This window comes from Dacryopinax primogenitus (genome assembly GCF_000292625.1).
Source record: "Dacryopinax primogenitus strain DJM-731 SS1 chromosome Unknown DACRYscaffold_2, whole genome shotgun sequence".
In the NCBI taxonomy this organism is placed as follows: Eukaryota; Fungi; Basidiomycota; class Dacrymycetes; order Dacrymycetales; family Dacrymycetaceae; genus Dacryopinax; species Dacryopinax primogenitus.
In genome coordinates, this window is record NW_024467199.1 from 1,299,275 (window position 1) to 1,314,968 (window position 15,694).

At 50.1% G+C, this 15,694-nt stretch overlaps 7 protein-coding genes across 7 annotated transcripts; 2 read left to right on the forward strand and 5 right to left on the reverse strand.

Annotated features, from left to right (window-relative positions):
• Positions 1-1,946: 1,946 nt before the first annotated feature.
• On the forward strand, positions 1,947-3,974 carry DACRYDRAFT_98285 (P-loop containing nucleoside triphosphate hydrolase protein; the record flags this gene model as incomplete). Its single annotated transcript, XM_040777520.1, has 4 exons — positions 1,947-2,365; positions 2,418-2,535; positions 2,586-3,131; positions 3,183-3,974. 4 exons carry the CDS (start codon positions 1,947-1,949, stop codon positions 3,939-3,941), a joined length of 1,842 nt encoding a protein of 613 aa, XP_040632526.1. The 3' UTR covers positions 3,942-3,974.
• A 23-nt stretch (positions 3,975-3,997) lies between these two features.
• On the reverse strand, positions 3,998-5,435 carry DACRYDRAFT_113697 (oxidoreductase; the record flags this gene model as incomplete). Its single annotated transcript, XM_040769679.1, has 6 exons — positions 3,998-4,717; positions 4,767-4,880; positions 4,933-4,982; positions 5,033-5,107; positions 5,162-5,260; positions 5,311-5,435. 6 exons carry the CDS (start codon positions 5,433-5,435, stop codon positions 4,095-4,097), a joined length of 1,086 nt encoding a protein of 361 aa, XP_040632527.1. The 3' UTR covers positions 3,998-4,094.
• A 1,033-nt stretch (positions 5,436-6,468) lies between these two features.
• On the reverse strand, positions 6,469-7,547 carry DACRYDRAFT_20063 (thioredoxin-like protein). Its single transcript, XM_040771778.1, has 4 exons — positions 7,341-7,547; positions 7,223-7,287; positions 7,038-7,173; positions 6,469-6,990 (listed from the first exon to the last, which is right to left on the reverse strand). The coding sequence occupies exons 1-4, from the start codon at positions 7,458-7,460 to the stop codon at positions 6,874-6,876; spliced, it is 438 nt and encodes a 145-aa protein (XP_040632528.1). The 5' UTR covers positions 7,461-7,547; the 3' UTR covers positions 6,469-6,873.
• An 89-nt stretch (positions 7,548-7,636) lies between these two features.
• DACRYDRAFT_20064 (uncharacterized protein) lies at positions 7,637-9,692 on the forward strand (the record flags this gene model as incomplete). Its single annotated transcript, XM_040771779.1, has 5 exons — positions 7,637-8,228; positions 8,277-8,390; positions 8,436-8,558; positions 8,612-8,785; positions 8,841-9,692. The coding sequence occupies exons 1-5, from the start codon at positions 8,100-8,102 to the stop codon at positions 9,690-9,692; spliced, it is 1,392 nt and encodes a 463-aa protein (XP_040632529.1). The 5' UTR covers positions 7,637-8,099.
• A 150-nt stretch (positions 9,693-9,842) lies between these two features.
• DACRYDRAFT_20065 (uncharacterized protein) lies at positions 9,843-10,933 on the reverse strand. The gene is made up of 4 exons (XM_040771780.1): positions 10,532-10,933; positions 10,216-10,483; positions 10,073-10,166; positions 9,843-10,023 (listed from the first exon to the last, which is right to left on the reverse strand). The coding sequence occupies exons 1-4, from the start codon at positions 10,843-10,845 to the stop codon at positions 9,878-9,880; spliced, it is 822 nt and encodes a 273-aa protein (XP_040632530.1). The 5' UTR covers positions 10,846-10,933; the 3' UTR covers positions 9,843-9,877.
• Positions 10,934-11,156: 223 nt separating this feature from the next.
• DACRYDRAFT_86648 (Guf1 protein) lies at positions 11,157-14,077 on the reverse strand (the record flags this gene model as incomplete). Its single annotated transcript, XM_040776780.1, has 17 exons — positions 11,157-11,279; positions 11,332-11,350; positions 11,406-11,447; positions 11,499-11,574; positions 11,627-11,766; positions 11,816-11,999; positions 12,053-12,181; positions 12,228-12,399; positions 12,447-12,592; positions 12,646-12,672; positions 12,723-13,101; positions 13,153-13,232; positions 13,283-13,361; positions 13,411-13,465; positions 13,519-13,537; positions 13,596-13,680; positions 14,012-14,077. 17 exons carry the CDS (start codon positions 14,075-14,077, stop codon positions 11,157-11,159), a joined length of 1,821 nt encoding a protein of 606 aa, XP_040632531.1.
• A 570-nt stretch (positions 14,078-14,647) lies between these two features.
• On the reverse strand, positions 14,648-15,244 carry DACRYDRAFT_104121 (uncharacterized protein; the record flags this gene model as incomplete). Its single annotated transcript, XM_040767879.1, has 1 exon — positions 14,648-15,244. The coding sequence occupies one exon, from the start codon at positions 15,242-15,244 to the stop codon at positions 14,648-14,650; it is 597 nt and encodes a 198-aa protein (XP_040632532.1).
• Positions 15,245-15,694: the final 450 nt, after the last annotated feature.

Here is a 15,694-nt window from a genome sequence, read left to right on the forward strand (position 1 = left end):
TGCTAGAACATCTTGCTTACTCAGCCTAGTCAGGTGATCAGGTCATATGACCAAGGATGAGGTCATATGAGGTCATGCACAGCCATGCACAGCAGGTCACCTGACCATCCAATCCTTCCAGCAGGTTTCCAGCACATGCCAAGGTATACCAGCTACTTCCATGTCATAAAGGCTTAGTCATGTCTCTTGACCAAGCAATGAGCTGGTGCCCTGACACCTGCACAGGAGCAGCTGTTAGGGCAACACAGGCTGACTAAGTCTGCTCACCTAAGAGTGCCAGGAAGTGGAGTAGACCTGATGACTAAGACCTATCTACAGTATAGGTACCTGTGGATGATCCTAAGAGACCAAGTCTGAAGAGACAGTCCCCAGGCAGAGTAGGCCTTATATTTATACCTCTGTGGTGGAACCTGCCAGAACATCTTGCTTACTCAGCCTAGTCAGGTGATCAGGTCATATGACCAAGGATGAGGTCATATGAGGTTATGCACAGCCATGCACAGCAGGTCACCTGACCATCCAATCCTTCCAGCAGGTTCCAGCACATGCCAAGGTATACCAGCTACTTCCATGTCATAAAGGCTTAGTCATGTCTCTTGACCAAGCAATGAGCTGGTGCCCTGACAGCAGCATCAGTGGCCTCAACATGCAGCTCAGTACAAGCCGGGTTGCCAGCATAGGCCACAGCACTGGGGAGGTTGAGAGGGTGGAGGACGAGGCCAAGAGCCTTGAGGTGAAGGCCCTACTGGGCAATGTGCATATACATCATGTTGCCCATGGGTGGGATCTAACATACCACTCAGGTTATCTTGCTCTAGACTCAGGTTATCTTGCTCTAGACTCAGGTTATCTTGCTCTAGACTCAGGTTATCTTGCTCTAGACTCAGGTTATCTTGCTCTACACCTAGCCCTAGGGCATGCATGTGCACCTGGCTTAGATACTACATGCAGGCCCTATTTATTGAAAAGAGTGTTGAGTACTTCAGTAAAGTGCTGGGATTGTGATACAAACATGCTGCATCCTTTCCAAATCTCCCCACATAACCTTTGCCAGCTGGTGTGAGCTTATTCTGTCTAGCACTGGCATAAAGTGCTGGGATTGTAACACAAACATTCTGCAACCTTTCCAAGTGTTTGCACAAAATGTTTGGAAGCAGTTTGCAAGCTGCTAGCTGTAGACTTAGCACAGGGTTGGCCATCTGCTTGATCATGACAAGAATAGCCTCCTAGTTGGCATTGCAGTGGGCTTGTCAAAGTGAGTTCTAGGCTCTAGATGAAGAGCTAGATCAAACTCTATTGTATCACATCCCCCAGTCTCACTTCCCTGAACCAGCAGTGAATGATGGATTCACATCATCCAACGTGCTGAAGGCTTAGATGCCAACAAAAAGATCGCATTGAATTGGTGGAGATATGATTGTAAACTGCCCATGGTACTCAGAAATTGAATTCTGGCAGGGACTTGTGGTTGCACAAGTCTTCAGATATTTCCTCAGGTTGGTAGTCCTACCTGTGCACCCCAAGAGCCATAGCCAGAGGCAGGCCTTCTGCTTGCTCTAGAGCTAGATCTGGGGATGGGGTTTCTGCTCACACTAGAACTCAAGCTGGACGTGGCATTCACCAACTGAGACTTGGTCCAACCAACAGCTGCATGGGAAAGGGCCAGCAAAAGTAATAAGATAGTGCTTGCAGTGGGGATCTTGCTCTCATGCTGGTCCAGCTACGGGGAAGTCCTATCCGAGTCCGAATACAGTATACATCCGTGGGCACGTGGCCGGTAATCTTGGTTGCGGGTCCCGCCCTGGATTCCTGGATTGGGGCTGGAATCGCTTTTCGCGGGTGCGGACGCGGATTCGTGACGGGGGCGACCCCCGTCCCCGTCAGGGATTTGTGCCCATTGCTGTAAGGGCCAGGTGCACAACGACCCTACTCATCGACCTCTAACGATGACCAGCGTAGCATCCAACAAAACATTAGAAATGGACGAGGACAGTTTTGTGCCTTATGTCCCTGTCAAGAAGCGGAGAGAAGCACGTTTGGCGACAATTATTGGATCCTCTTCTACCAGTGCTGCACAGTCCCAGGCTGCTCAACGTGCTCGAGAGCGCCTCGAACGCGAGGAAGCTCTCGACGAGGAACGGGAGGAAGAACGTCGTCGTGAGCGGGAGCGCAGAGAGCGCACATTACTCGTCGAAGCTCAGGAAGTCCATCGGAGACGAGCAGAGGAAGAATCGAAGAAGACAGAGATAGAGAAAGAAGGCGAAAAGGAAGAAGAAATATTTAAGGCTATTCAGAATCGAAAGAAGTTGATGAGCGACCGGGAATTGGCGAAGGACGTACATTATACCGAGCCATTAAAGACTTCGTAAGGGTATTTATTTATTCTATTTTGATAAGAATCACTCAGCAAGGTATAGATGGCGACCACCACACTGGATACGTGAACAGTCAGAGAGAGACTTTGACCGATTACGAGATAAGTACCACATCCAAGTGGATGGTGAAGACATCCCGCCTCCTATAGAGACCTTTTCTGTGCGTTCATTTTGAATTTACATTTCCCAGTGATGATGACAATGCTCCAGGACATGAAGATCCCCTCTCCCCTGCTCAAATTCTTTAAGTCTAAAGGCATCAAGAAGCCGACTCCCATCCAAATTCAAGGTCTCACCACCGCGTTCGCGGGGCGTGATATGATTGGCATCGCCTTCACCGGGTCCGGCAAGACTCTCGTCTTCTGTCTACCCTTAATCATGCTCGCCATGGAGGAGGAGAAAAAGCTGCCATTCGTCCGGGGCGAGGGTCCGGTCGGGATCATCCTCTGTCCGTCTCGTGAGCTCGCGAATCAAACATACGAGAACGTTATAGCTTGGACTAAAGCATTGGAGGAGGGCGGCTATCCACGGGTGAACACCCTTTTATGCATGGGTGGAATCAGCATGGCGGACCAGAGTCATGTCATGCAACGAGGCATACATATCGTGGTGGCTACTCCGGGCAGGCTGATCGACATGCTGGAGAAAAAGCGGTTCACCCTGGAGGCGTGCAAGTATTTATGCATGGATGAAGCGGATCGGATGATCGATCTGGGATTTGAGGACGATGTGCGAACTATTATGTCGTTCTTTACTGTAAGTCCTTTTGCGCTTTAAATATGGAGCCGATGTTGACTGGGCATTCAGCACCAACGGCAAACACTCCTGTTCTCCGCGACCATGCCACGCAAGATACAAGACTTTGCGAAGGAGTCGCTCATCCAACCAATTCTGGTGAACGTGGGCCGCGCGGGTGCTGCAAACCTCGATGTACTGCAAGTGGTCGAATACGTGAAGCAAGAAGCGAAGATGATCTACCTTCTCGAGTGCCTTCAGAAGACATCACCACCCGTAATCATCTTCAGTGACAACAAAAACGAAGTGGACGATATCCAGGAGTACCTCCTACTTAAGGGTGTCGAGGCTGTTGCGATCCACGGCTCGAAAAGCCAGGAAGCACGACAATACGCTATCCGCGCATTCAAAGAGGGGAAGAAGGATGTCATGGTCGCCTCTGGCGTAGCATCCAAGGGACTCGACTTCAACGATATTCAGCACGTTATCAACTTTACCATGCCGAAGGAGATAGAGGATTACGTGCACCAGATTGGTCGTACCGGGCGTTCGGGAAAAACGGGCATTGCCACTACGTTTGTCAACATGAGCACGCCGGAGCAGACTCTGCTCGATTTGAAGTACCTGCTTATGGAAGCGGGACAGAAGATACCCCCGTTCTTGCAGAGCGTCGAGGATCCCCGCGCGGCTCAAGGTGGGAACCTCAGAGGATGCCCTGTCTGCGGCGGGCTGGGACACGGGATCTCAAACTGCCCCAAGCTCGAGGAAGAGCAGAGGCGGAAGATGGCCAGTCAGAGAGGAGGAGGGGATGCTGGCGGTGGTGGATTCTAAGAGGATGTATTTCTGGAGTTTGTTGTACGTTTGTAAAGGATCATTGTACAACATTTGCATATTCGATTCAACCCAGTACCCAGTCTACGTGTGTTATGTGTGTGCATACAATAATATGTACGACAATACCCAACGAAACCCAGCCCCGCGTACTCATTTCTTGACTGGCCGAGCGATGATCTTGACGTGTTTATCCTTCTCGTTGAGGATAGCATTGAAGCCCTTCTCAACGATATCATCGATCTCGATATGGCTTGAGATCAGGCCGTCGGTGCTCAAGCGGCCATCAGCAACAGCAGCAATCACAGCCGGGAAATCATCGGCGAAGCAGATGCAGCCAGAGAGCCATTTCTCGCCCAGTGCCATGTCGTTCAGCGAGATTTGGATTGGCTTCTCCCAGATGGCGACGTTCATGATCGTACCACGTGGGCGGACCGCGTTGATAGCGGTGGTAATGGATGCCTGAACACCAGCGCAGTCGAAGGAGACGTCAACACCAAGCCCGTGCACGGACGCCTTCTTGCATTCCTCGACGACATCGACCTGGCGAGGGTCGAAGACCGCCTTGGCACCTGACTTGATTGCCAGGGCTTTGCGCGATTCTGACACCTCGGAGAGGTATACTGCACGCGCGCCAATGGCCAGAAGCACACGCAGAACCATGATACCAATAGGGCCACCGCCGAGGACAAGAGCAGTTTGGCCCATCTTGATGTTTGATACGCGGACTGCGTGCCAAGCGACCGACAGTGGTTCCATGAGAGCGCCGATTTCGACTAATGGGGGTATCGGTATAAGAATAGAAGCGCGGCACAATAAACATACACGAAATGCTATCCGGGATATGATGGGCCCGGAACTGCCTGGCCAGCGCGTACTCCGCGAATCCGCCTGTATGATCGGCCAACCCGATCCATCCAAGCTTCGGGCAGCAGTTCTCTGCGCCTTCTATAAGCGCATATACAATGGAGGCAGAATAAACGGTGCACACCGAAGCCTTCCTTGCACATCTTGCACTCCCCGCAGGTGATAATGGGCTCGCTGTTACGTTTCAGGGGTACGTCCCTTGGGCTAAATACGGGAACACTCACGCGCAAACTCTCATCCCCACCGTATATTTCTCCTTATCGACATCTGGGCCCAGCTTCGTGATTGTGCCACTGAACCTGAAGACAACTGTGAGAAAAACGTCGCATATATGCAGCAAATGGACGGCGTACTCGTGACCCAAAGTCAAAGGCAAGGTGGCCTTCGTGATAGGGTGTGGCTTGTCGACGTTCGGGACAAGAACCGGGCCGTCGTGGAACTCGTGGATGTCACTTTAAGCCCTCAGCTCGTCGTTCAGCCCATAAAGGCAGTGACAACGCACGTTCCACAGATGCCACACCATTCAACCTTGATCTGGACCTGATCACCCGTTGGCTCGGGGACAGGTACCTCTTGGATCCGGATGTCTCCCTTGCCGTAGTAGACTGCAGCTTTCATGGTGGCCATTAGTTCTCGCAATGAAGTAGGGGGTGAGGTATACAAGAAAGATCAAGGCTGACATGTCGGATAATTTGCAGAGGGTCTTTTATACTGGGTGGGGGTAAGGTCCGTGGTATGGTCCGTGGAGAGCAGAGACGGTCCAGGCGTGTGTGGTTGCAGTGGAGGCTACGGCCCTTGCTCCGAGAGAGTCAGGTGCAAGGCACGACGGATCCGCACATCCATCGGACCGTTTCCGAATATGTTCCTTTCCCTTCGAACCACCCACAAACACGGAAAAGGAAATTTTAAACATAATGCTAGCAGTTTCACTCTTAAAACATACCGCAAGTCCGATGTAGCATCAATCTGCACGATCACCAACTTTCTACATCCCCGGTTTCAACATTGTTTAGACCACGGATCCTTCGGCTCGAATTCGTGCCGATGAATGCCGAACTGTGGAGAATCGCGGAGACTCCACAGCTCAGAATTATTTTATCTTCTTGAGCCCCGCAGAATACCACGTTGCAACGCGATATTACGCGTGTCATACGGCCTCAAGTCTTCGCTCATAGAATGACTCACCGATGGTGTTTATCAGTTACACTGTATCTCCAAAACCCATCGCTTTGACTGTGGAACACGTTAACCGATCCGTTCAACGTCCAATGTATTACGATTTCATCCTTGGTGCATTCGTCGTTTTATGTCATCCGTGCACGGGAGAACGGAGCCTCAGCCGATCGTTCAGGTTCACCCAACCCAATACTTCTCGCTGAAAGCGGGCTCCAGATCCCGTGGTGCTCCGGTTCGGCCCCGCACGTATAATGATAATTACTCTTGCCCCACGCTTAGCACCTCCCCAGCCGGCCGTAATCGGGCGACCGAAATTCAAAAGTCCATAAGACGAGGAAGGAACGTGGGTACGGTCCCTCCAGCGGTAAACACAGCAACAAACAGCTCTTGACGGTCGCGAAGTCCTCATCAGTCTCAAGCATGATGACGAGGCTGCTGATATGATGTGAACGCATTGACCATCTGGACACAAACCTCGACCTACCGCGTTCGGCATGCATAGACGGTATGGTTTGAAGACCATTCGCTTCGAACCCGGGAATCGGCCGAAGCGGTCAATCGTACTCTTCTAAATTCCCGAGAACGATGACCAATAGAGACGCCCGTTCATCCGCGGAGTGACAAGGCAATGCCTCCAGACCAGCCGAGGCACTACCACATGACACATGCTCATGCAGGTGGGTGCCAATTCGGACTCATACAGAAGAAGAAGACGATTAATAATGAAAATGAGGAGGTCATGAAGCAAGATCCTGTGCATCTTCGGGATGCGTTTATGCCAGCTGGCACACGGTTCGATTTTCCAGAGAGCGGTCTGAGGGTTGTCTTCGGCTCCGAGAGTGGTATAGATTCACATATTCATGTCTATCATGAGCACGAGTCAGTGTATTTATATATCTGCGGCTTCTGCAACTATTTGCTGCAGCTTGGGCATCGGGATAAATCCCACAAATCGTTGAACCGCCTTTTTATCTTTGAATATGATCACTGTTGGCAACGATGTCACCTGCGAAACTCAGTGGGTATCCATCAGGCTTCAGCTGAAGCTCGTACCTGGAACATCCCCGCCAACTGCGTTTGCTTATCCACATCAACCGTCATAAGATCTACTTCTTTCCCGTTTGTTAGAGTCGTGTCTGTCGTGAGCTTCTCCAATAACGGAGAGAGCATTCGACAAGGGCCACACCAGCTGTACAACATGTCAGTTCAAGCCTCACAATGGAAGCGGCCAGACGCACGCTGCGTAGAAATCTACTATCATAAGCTTTGAGCTACCCTCGTCCATTACGCGCTTTTTGAACACCTGTTAGGAGGGTCATTTCAGACCACCAAGCATCGCAGAACAACGGGACGCACATTCACGTCAGCATTTTCGAAACGCTCGAGTTTCCTCGATGTTGAAGCAAATGACCGCGTAGCCAGGCGGGAAGACGACAACGCTGTAGGCAATCTCCTAGAAGCAGCAAATATCGACATTGTGAAGTTGACAGCAAGGAGGAATGACAAGAGGTCACGTCAGAGATTGGGAAGGTAGCGCTCCGTTACGTGAACATCATGATTGCCGAGATTAGCAAGGTGGGGTTGCTTCCGCCCGATCACAACTCCCGATCGCCAAACGACCATCCCCTCCAGTTAAACAACAAACGGATTGTTTGCTACTATATCACTCCTGTCCTTACGAAGCACACTGGCACCAAAGAAACTCGATACTTTGCTTGGTATAATCCGCAGCCCAACGACTACGATGATGTCTTGGTCTAACTTCCATCTGAAGTCACCTACTTTATTGTTGTGCTCGAAATAATATTGCTATTCGAACATCTGTTAAGCCTGCTCTGATCAACACACTGTCTCACTCTTCGTCTCATCACACACCAAAACGCACCCCTAGAGAACGAGACTGATGCCGCCTACAAAAGCCTGACATATCGAGACTGGTCCTTCTCTTTACCCCTCTCTTTCCTTCCCCCATCTAGTCAGCTGCGCTGCACTAGATCCCTGCTCCCTCTCCCCTTTCTATACTAATCACCTTTCATTGCTCATCGCAGCTGTGCTGCCCTTCAACCACGCTCTCTCTTTCCACTGCACTTTCATCATCACATCCATTAAGCAATCATGGTTCAACTTGCGCTGGCAGTCGCCTCGGTCCTTGTCTTGCCTTCTCTCTCGTCCATCGGAGCATACGCTGTTCCACTTCCTGCTGCTATTGTCGTTCCAGAACAAGTTGTAGTGCATTCACCTGAGGTAAGGCGCATATATGCACCATCTGGCATCAGTGACTTACGATTCTAGAACGCAATGTCCGCCGAGTTTGAGGCGAGGTTCAACCGGCCAATGGCCTTTTATCGCGAACGCGAGCTGGCGAACCAGGAGAATAGCGGTTGGTCGTCTCGCCTCCATCGTCGGGTATGTGCTATCAGCATGTTCTGTTTTTGGGCTAAGGACTTGCAGAAACGCGCAGCCTTGGTTGCGGAGCAAAGCCTGTCGACAGAGTCAGGTGCAATCAACCCGGCAGCCGTTCAATTGAAGCCGACTTTCATTCAGCGCCGGTCCAGGCCTGTGAATCCAGTTGCAGTGAGTTTTAATCTCGACAGTCCAATATATGCGTCTAATCCGTCTAATGGAAGGCGCATATACGACCATCCAAGCCACGTTTCGCGAGCGGCAAGGGTCGCAGGCAAAATGATGTGTATGGTGGCATGTACACATCCAGTGTCTTGCATGGTGCCAATACCGGTATTAAAGCCAGACAAGCGAGCGCGGGACCAGCAGCAGGAGTTCCCGGAAAGGTCAGCGTCGTGGTATGTCGTTTCCGGTCCAATGTTATTGGACCCGTCTGATGTCGCTGGTATACAGGCTGCGAGCAACTCGTCCCAACCGAATGTCGACTTGACCATCGCCGTGGACCCAATTGCTAGTCTGGTATTTTCCCTGGACAGCAATTCGACAACCGGTGTTATCAAGGCGACTGCTTCTGCCGACAACCATACAACGCTTTACCTGACCCCCACTTCCTCCAACGTCACAACTTTGCCGGATCCGTCTACCCTCCTTGTCAATCTGAAAATGGCTGTCTTTGATCCGGACCGCGCAGCTCTGATTCAATACTGCGCCACCTATGATCCCTCTCCTTCGAATGGATCTTCCATCACAGCCGAGCCATGCCAGACAGTCACGGCAGCGCACTCTTCGCAAGTATTCATTTACTCTCCCGCGTCAGGTGTCGTCCATCCGCTCTGGTCTCAGGATATGGCCGTTGTGGGCGGTTTGGGAGGCAGCAACATGTCCTCTCTGTTCTCCAATAGTTCTGGGGATTCCGATACCAACGTGAAGATCACGAACACGACGTCGACGGTCATAACACAAGCCGATAGCCATTACATGACGAACGCGCTATTCTCAGCTTCGAACGCGACAACTCCCCTCGCACCGGACAGCCAGTCTCTGTTTGAGCTCGTCTTTGTCCCCGACTCTGCCGAATTCTTGGTTGCTGCTCCGGCGAATGTTACAGAGGGGCTCAATCCACATATGGCCATGGTTGGAAGCTATTCACAGTCGGCCCCACCGACGTTCACCGGTGCAGCTCCAACTATGCCTTTGGCTGTAAATGCGAGCTCAGTCCACTTAGCCGCCGCTCTTTTACCCATGATTCCATTACCAGACTCAACGGACGGCACACCGGCACCGACCCCCACGGGGAGGAGATGAGATGGAGCATGATACATATGGAACAACACAGTAATCATTGTAGGTAGTAGTACGTAATACAGAACAACATGCATATGGACGCATGCTGCTGTCTTCCTGCCCAGTTCCTTCTGCGACACTAGTACTGTTCCTGCAAATGAAAGTACATCTGCTGGTCGGTCGAGGCAATGACATATAAGTGAGTCTCATTGATCCATAGCCATCAGACGCTGCCATGCGCTGGCCGCATTCTTGGATTTTGACACCATCTTCTTTCCTTTCGCCTCAAATTTGATCGCCTCGTCATCATAGTTTTCAGCCAGCGCCTGTAGATGAGAAAGCATATCCTTGCCTGACGATGTGTGAGCATATATGCGCATATGATGGGAAAAGACACTTACAGGATCTGTCCAAGCTTTGTGCAGAGTCAGTCCGCAACTGTGCACGAGCAGAATATTGAGCTTGGAGCTCCTTCAAGAGCTTCTTCAATCTCGTCTATGTGTGTCGTCAGCACCGCTGAAAGAAGCACAACATGTTCACCAACCTGACTGTCGAGCATGACATGTTTGAGAGCCATCGCCCTTTCTTCGGCATCAGTTTGCAGGGCGTTCGCCGCTCCTTCGAAAGACTGCATTGACATCTTTCGCGCTTCATCTTTCAGAGATATTTCCTTGTTCGTATCTCGGATCATATCGATCGCTGGAGCGAGGGAAGACATCATGTTGTTCTTCATTTCCACGGAGAGCGCCTCGAACGGTGTTTTCAAGGAATCGATCAGTGCTTCATTCCGCTCTTGTTCGGTTTGTTCATCACTGGTGAGTTTTGTTAGCGTGGCGGAAAGGACGAGAACAGCAACGGACTGCGCTTGACCCTCGTCGACTAGGGTGAGTCCTGAATCCCATACGTCCTCGCCTTCGTCAGAACCAAGCGGACTCTCGGTATCGTCATCGCGCGAGTTCTGCTCAGATGGCGTATCCTCCTCCATAGGTATATCAATATACAGCTGTTTCTGGCGCTCCATCTTCTGTCTCCAACCAGGTTGCCACGCTGCAACAGATGGAAGAACCAGTTCCAGCTTGGTTCTCGACGCTCGAGACGCAGCAGGCTTGTGAACAGTGGACTGAAGAGGGGAGGCACGCGCGCGGCTTGCAGTTATATTGGCAACTATGCGCATATATGTAGGTTAGCAGGGTGTCTCGCCGCGGAAGCATGGCATCTCAGACCAGGGGATCTCGACGAACTGGGTGCGCCCACAAGCGCATGCTTCATTGACTTGGGGGGGTTGCTCTTCGTTTGTTTGCTGGACTTGGTGGTAGAGAAACGTTTAGATCGCGCCATGTTGGAAAGGGACAACATGAGGTCGTTCGAGGAAGAGACGCGTCCGGGCTCATCGAGCTATCGACCGCATACAACTCACGTGTTCCGGAACCTTTTGGCATTTCCGTGGGTAGATGGTGCTGAGCATAAAGGCATTAATATCCATTATCACGCCTTGTTCGACGGTTTATTAGTCCGCAGCATATCGTAAAACGCTTCCTGAGGAAGCTCGATGTTCCCTATCCGCTTCATCAATTTCTTTCCCGCTTTCTGCTTCTCCAAGACCTTCAACTGGAAGGGCAGTCAGCATATATGCGGATCTCCAGCAGATTCAATAACTCACCTTCCGCTCATAGTGTCCCCTAAAACACACGTCATGTCAGAAAATTGTACAAGACCCATATGCGTATCCCATACCCATACAACCCAGCAGTCACATCCTTCCGGAAAGCAGATAATCTACAGTTGCTCAGTGTCAGGGCCCAAAACTCAATCGCGGACAAAGCGTACGTCTCCCGCGCTAGTACTTGCTTGCCGATCGCCGCCTGAATCGCAACTTCAAACTGCTGCTTAGGAACGACCTCGCCTGTTTAGAGATCAGAGAGGGGTAGTGAGGCATATATATACAACTGGCTTACGGAGTTTCTTTGTCCAAACCCGGCCCACATGCAAGGCGTTGGATCGATGTACAACAATTGAAAGGGAATCAATGGGCCTGCCGTTGAGCAGAAAGTTGATTCTAACCATGTCACTGCGCTGATATCCAATGTCTTCATAACTGCATGAAACTGAGTAAGAGGCATCATATATCGGCAAATAACACATACTCGAAGCTGGCGAAGCCAGATGTCGTCTTCTTGAGCAGATCAAAGAAGTCGGTGACAATTTCCGCCAAGGGCATGCGGGTTGTCATCAGCACGCGCGGCTGATCACCTGATGTGTCCAGATAGGAGTGTTCTATGTTTTCCGCTCGATGGTTTGAGCAAAGCTCCATCATACCTCCTAGATACTCTGCGGGCGGATAAGTTGCGATGACAGAAAAATGGAGTTGAATCAAGACGTGCCATGCGGAAGAATGATGGTTGCCTTGACCATTGGTTCCTGAACTTCCTGAATCTTGCCGCTGAAGTCTGCTGGGTCTGGAAAGTCGCTGGGGTTGCTGATTATGACTTCCTTGCCCTTGTTGTCTATGACTGCCGGATGTTGGTAAGGTTGCTGCTTTTTAGAGCAGGGACTTACTTTTAAATGGGACAGTTGGATAAGTGATGAGAATTTGTTGGTCATACTCGTCCTCAAGCCTTTGACGGAAGACGTCCATGTGGAGAGTCCCAAGAAATCCTAAACGGCAGCCCTGACCAAGGGCGGTCGAGGACTCGCGTTGTATCGTCACACTCCTATCCGTGAGTGTAAGCTGTACATAGTCAGAGAGCTGGAGTGTGGCAGAATAAGCGGACATACACGCTTAATCGATTCTTCTAATTTGGGGAAGTCGTTGCTATCAATAGGATAAACACCCGCGAACACCATCGCCTTGGTTGGTTGAAATCCAGGTAAGGGATCATGCTTGCTTTCTCCAACCCTGAAGACAGTGTCTCCGATTTGAGCTAACCTCGATTAGTCATAGATGTATATTGGCGATACATCAAGTCTCTCGCACCTTCATTTGAGTTCTTCATGTTGCAGGCTGGTATCAGTGAGTGAGATGTCCAGATTATGGGATATACTCTAGCTCACCAAGATAACCAACTTGTCCTGCTTGCAGCATTCCGGTGGGTGTTTCCTCAGGGTGCAGAACGCCAATGTCCACGACATCGTATTTCTTTTGGGTATGATGAAGAAAGATCTTTTCTCCCTTTCGTATTCGCCCAGACTGTATGCTGAGAAGTGAAATCACGCCTCGATATCGGTCATAAGAGGAGTCAAATAGTAGTGCCTTTAGCTCGGCATCGACATCACCAGTCGGCGGCGGTATTCGATCTACAATAGCTCGCAGAATTTTGTCTACGCCCACTCCGGTCTTTGCAGATGCGGTCAGAATTTCATCGGCGCCTATACCGAATGTTGACTCTATTTGAGCGGCCACACGATCTGGGTCAGCCGCGGGTAGGTCGATCTAGAAGTGGTGTGTGGGAATCTTGGGGGAACATGCTTGCAGTTGGCTCACCTTATTTAGCACAGGAATAATTGTGATGTTTTTCTCCAAGGCAAGCATACCAACTGATATCGTTTGGGCTTGTACTCCTTCTGTTATACATAATCAGCAAAATCCTTCGTAGTATGGGGATACGACGAACGACTGGCATCGATCAGAAGAAGGGCGCCCTGACATGCAGCCAGAGATCGAGCAACCTCCCACGAAAAATCAACATGACCCTGCTTGACATCAGAATACATCATACATACTCTAAGATCATGAACGTACGGGGGTATCAATGAGATTCAGAAGAAATGTTTTGTCATTTTGTCGATGCAGCATGCTAGATTCTCAAAACTCCGGGAGATGCCCACCTCCAGCAACGAGAAGATTCACCTGACAGTTTGTGCTTTGACTGACGGAAGGAATAGGGATCATTAAATGTATTATGAAAATAAATCTTGTGTTCTAACCTGTTATCCCACGTTCTCGTTCTACCTTCAGCTTGTCCAGCATTTGTTGATTCGCCCCAGATATCTTAGCAACGGTGCCTGTCCGCTAAGACGAATAACATGTCAGGACCAATTTTACTTTCATCCCCAGAACATGCCTCTAATAACCTGAAACAAATGATGTCAGATATAACATCGCGGACAGTTTATGTCAACTTACCGATCGGCCAATGTTGATTTCCCGTGGTCTGAGTACAATGAGTTCTAGGTCCTAGTCGGGGTCTCGTCACAGCTCACCAATATGAGCAATGATAGAAAAGTTCCTAAGAGGAATGAACATCATGAACGCGGGGTTTCATGAAGGAAGGCATACCTAATCAGATCGACTCCGTAATCCTCCATTTGCATAGTCGCCTCTCCAAGCGTGCTCGACGCACATCTGACATGCCACCCTGTCCTCGGGCGTCGCACACAGGCAGGATCAAGGCGGTGCAAAATAACATCTAAACACCCTCTTCTCCAATTATCTGCCACGTTTCGTACAGCCGTGCATGAAGCGAGCATTTACTGAGCAGAGGGAGCCACTCCGGAGTTAGAGCGCTATAGAAGGAGTATAGACGAGAAAGGTAGTAAGTAGCATGTAGTAACGCGCGGGTCGGAGGCAAAAGACCCTACTTTTACCAAATATAGAAAGAGCTTGATAATGAACCAATGCTATGGACCTTGCACATGGCATTACTTAAATAAATAATTCTCTTAGGTAAAAATATGATATTATCACCCTACCACTAACCCTAACCCTAACCCCTACCCCACCCTAACCTTAACCACCCTAACCTGCTGGATGGGATTCTAACCAGTACCCTAACATCACACAGGTGCATAGGGCAAGAATTCCCTTTTTCTGAAATTATGGAGGTAAATTGCCTCTGCTGTGCACATTACTACACCTACATACTACAGTAATCCTCAAGGTTAATGATGTCATTGGTGGAAGGGAATTGTGATTGGTATTGAGGGGTGATAGCTGAGCAGAGAGATGTGGTACAGGGGGTCATCTGGAGGTCTGCTATCTACAAGAAGTCTGTGATGGATGTCTGGAGCATGTTCTCAACAACAGAGAGATGGATGGCACAGAGCATGGGTGGGCACAACTGGTATGCTTGGGCAAACTCTGGCTCTTCCCATTGCAAAAAGTAGTGGGACAATGCTCTGACTGACTCAAGTGCTTGATAATGGCTAATTGCTGGCTCAACATGTGCCTCTTCCTCTTCTTCTTCTGCCTTGGACTCCTCTGGTACCTGCACCAGCTCAATGATCTCCTTGTCTGTTAGCTCCTGTGCTGTGTTCTCCTCTGCCGCAAAACTGAGCATTTTGTTGACCTCCATTCTGTGTGCTTCAGGGAGGATACCATGGTCTTGAAGTTCTTGGATCAAGATATGCAGCCATTCCACTGCTGCACAGAGATTGTCATCATTTGCATAGTCTTCAGGCGGTGCTGCAGGTTCCTCAGTTGGTAGAAGGCAGCCATCCGGACCACAAGGAAAGACAATCCGAGTGTGATGCCAGCAGTTGGCAATTGTTTCAACCATGACTTCCTCCCAGGCTATCTGTGCCAACCCCATTGCTTCCTTGTGCTTGATGCGATAGATATCTAGCACACCTGCCATCTCCTGATCCAGTGCTCGCTCACAGTGTGCTTGCTTATAGTTTGCTTTGAAGTTTCAAATGCTACCTGCATCCATGTTAGGGCAACACAGGCTGACTAAGTCTGCTCACCTAAGAGTGCCAAGAGTCTAAGCAGGCAACAAGGAAGTGGAGTAAACCTGATGACTAAGACCTATCTACAGTATAGGTACCTGTGGATGATCCTAAGAGACCAAGTCTGAAGAGACAGTCCCGGGCAGAGTAGGCCTTATATTTATACCTCTGTGGTGGAACCTGCTAGAACATCTTGCTTACTCAGCCTAGTCAGGTGATCAGGTCATATGACCAAGGATGAGGTCATATGAGGTCATGCACAGCCATGCACAGCAGGTCACCTGACCATCCAATCCTTCCAGCAGGTTCCAGCACATGCCAAGGTATACCAGCTACTTCCATGTCATAAAGGCTTAGTC

What these genes read in the sequence shown, in the direction of transcription:
- DACRYDRAFT_20063 (XM_040771778.1), bottom strand. Translation starts at nt 7,460, where the DNA reads ATGTCGATATTTGCTGCTTCTAGGAGATTGCCTACAGCGTTGTCGTCT. An exon ending in TCGAAAATGCTGACGTGAAT is followed by an intron (nt 7,288 to 7,340) that starts GTGCGTCCCGTT and finishes CCCTCCTAACAG; the next exon opens with GTGTTCAAAAAGCGCGTAAT. An exon ending in ATAGTAGATTTCTACGCAGC is followed by an intron (nt 7,174 to 7,222) that starts GTGCGTCTGGCC and finishes CATGTTGTACAG; the next exon opens with CTGGTGTGGCCCTTGTCGAA.
- DACRYDRAFT_20065 (XM_040771780.1), bottom strand. Translation starts at nt 10,845, where the DNA reads ATGCGCATAGTTGCCAATATAACTGCAAGCCGCGCGCGTGCCTCCCCT. An exon ending in GTCGACGAGGGTCAAGCGCA is followed by an intron (nt 10,484 to 10,531) that starts GTCCGTTGCTGT and finishes AAAACTCACCAG; the next exon opens with TGATGAACAAACCGAACAAG. An exon ending in ACAAAGCTTGGACAGATCCT is followed by an intron (nt 10,024 to 10,072) that starts GTAAGTGTCTTT and finishes ACACATCGTCAG; the next exon opens with GCAAGGATATGCTTTCTCAT.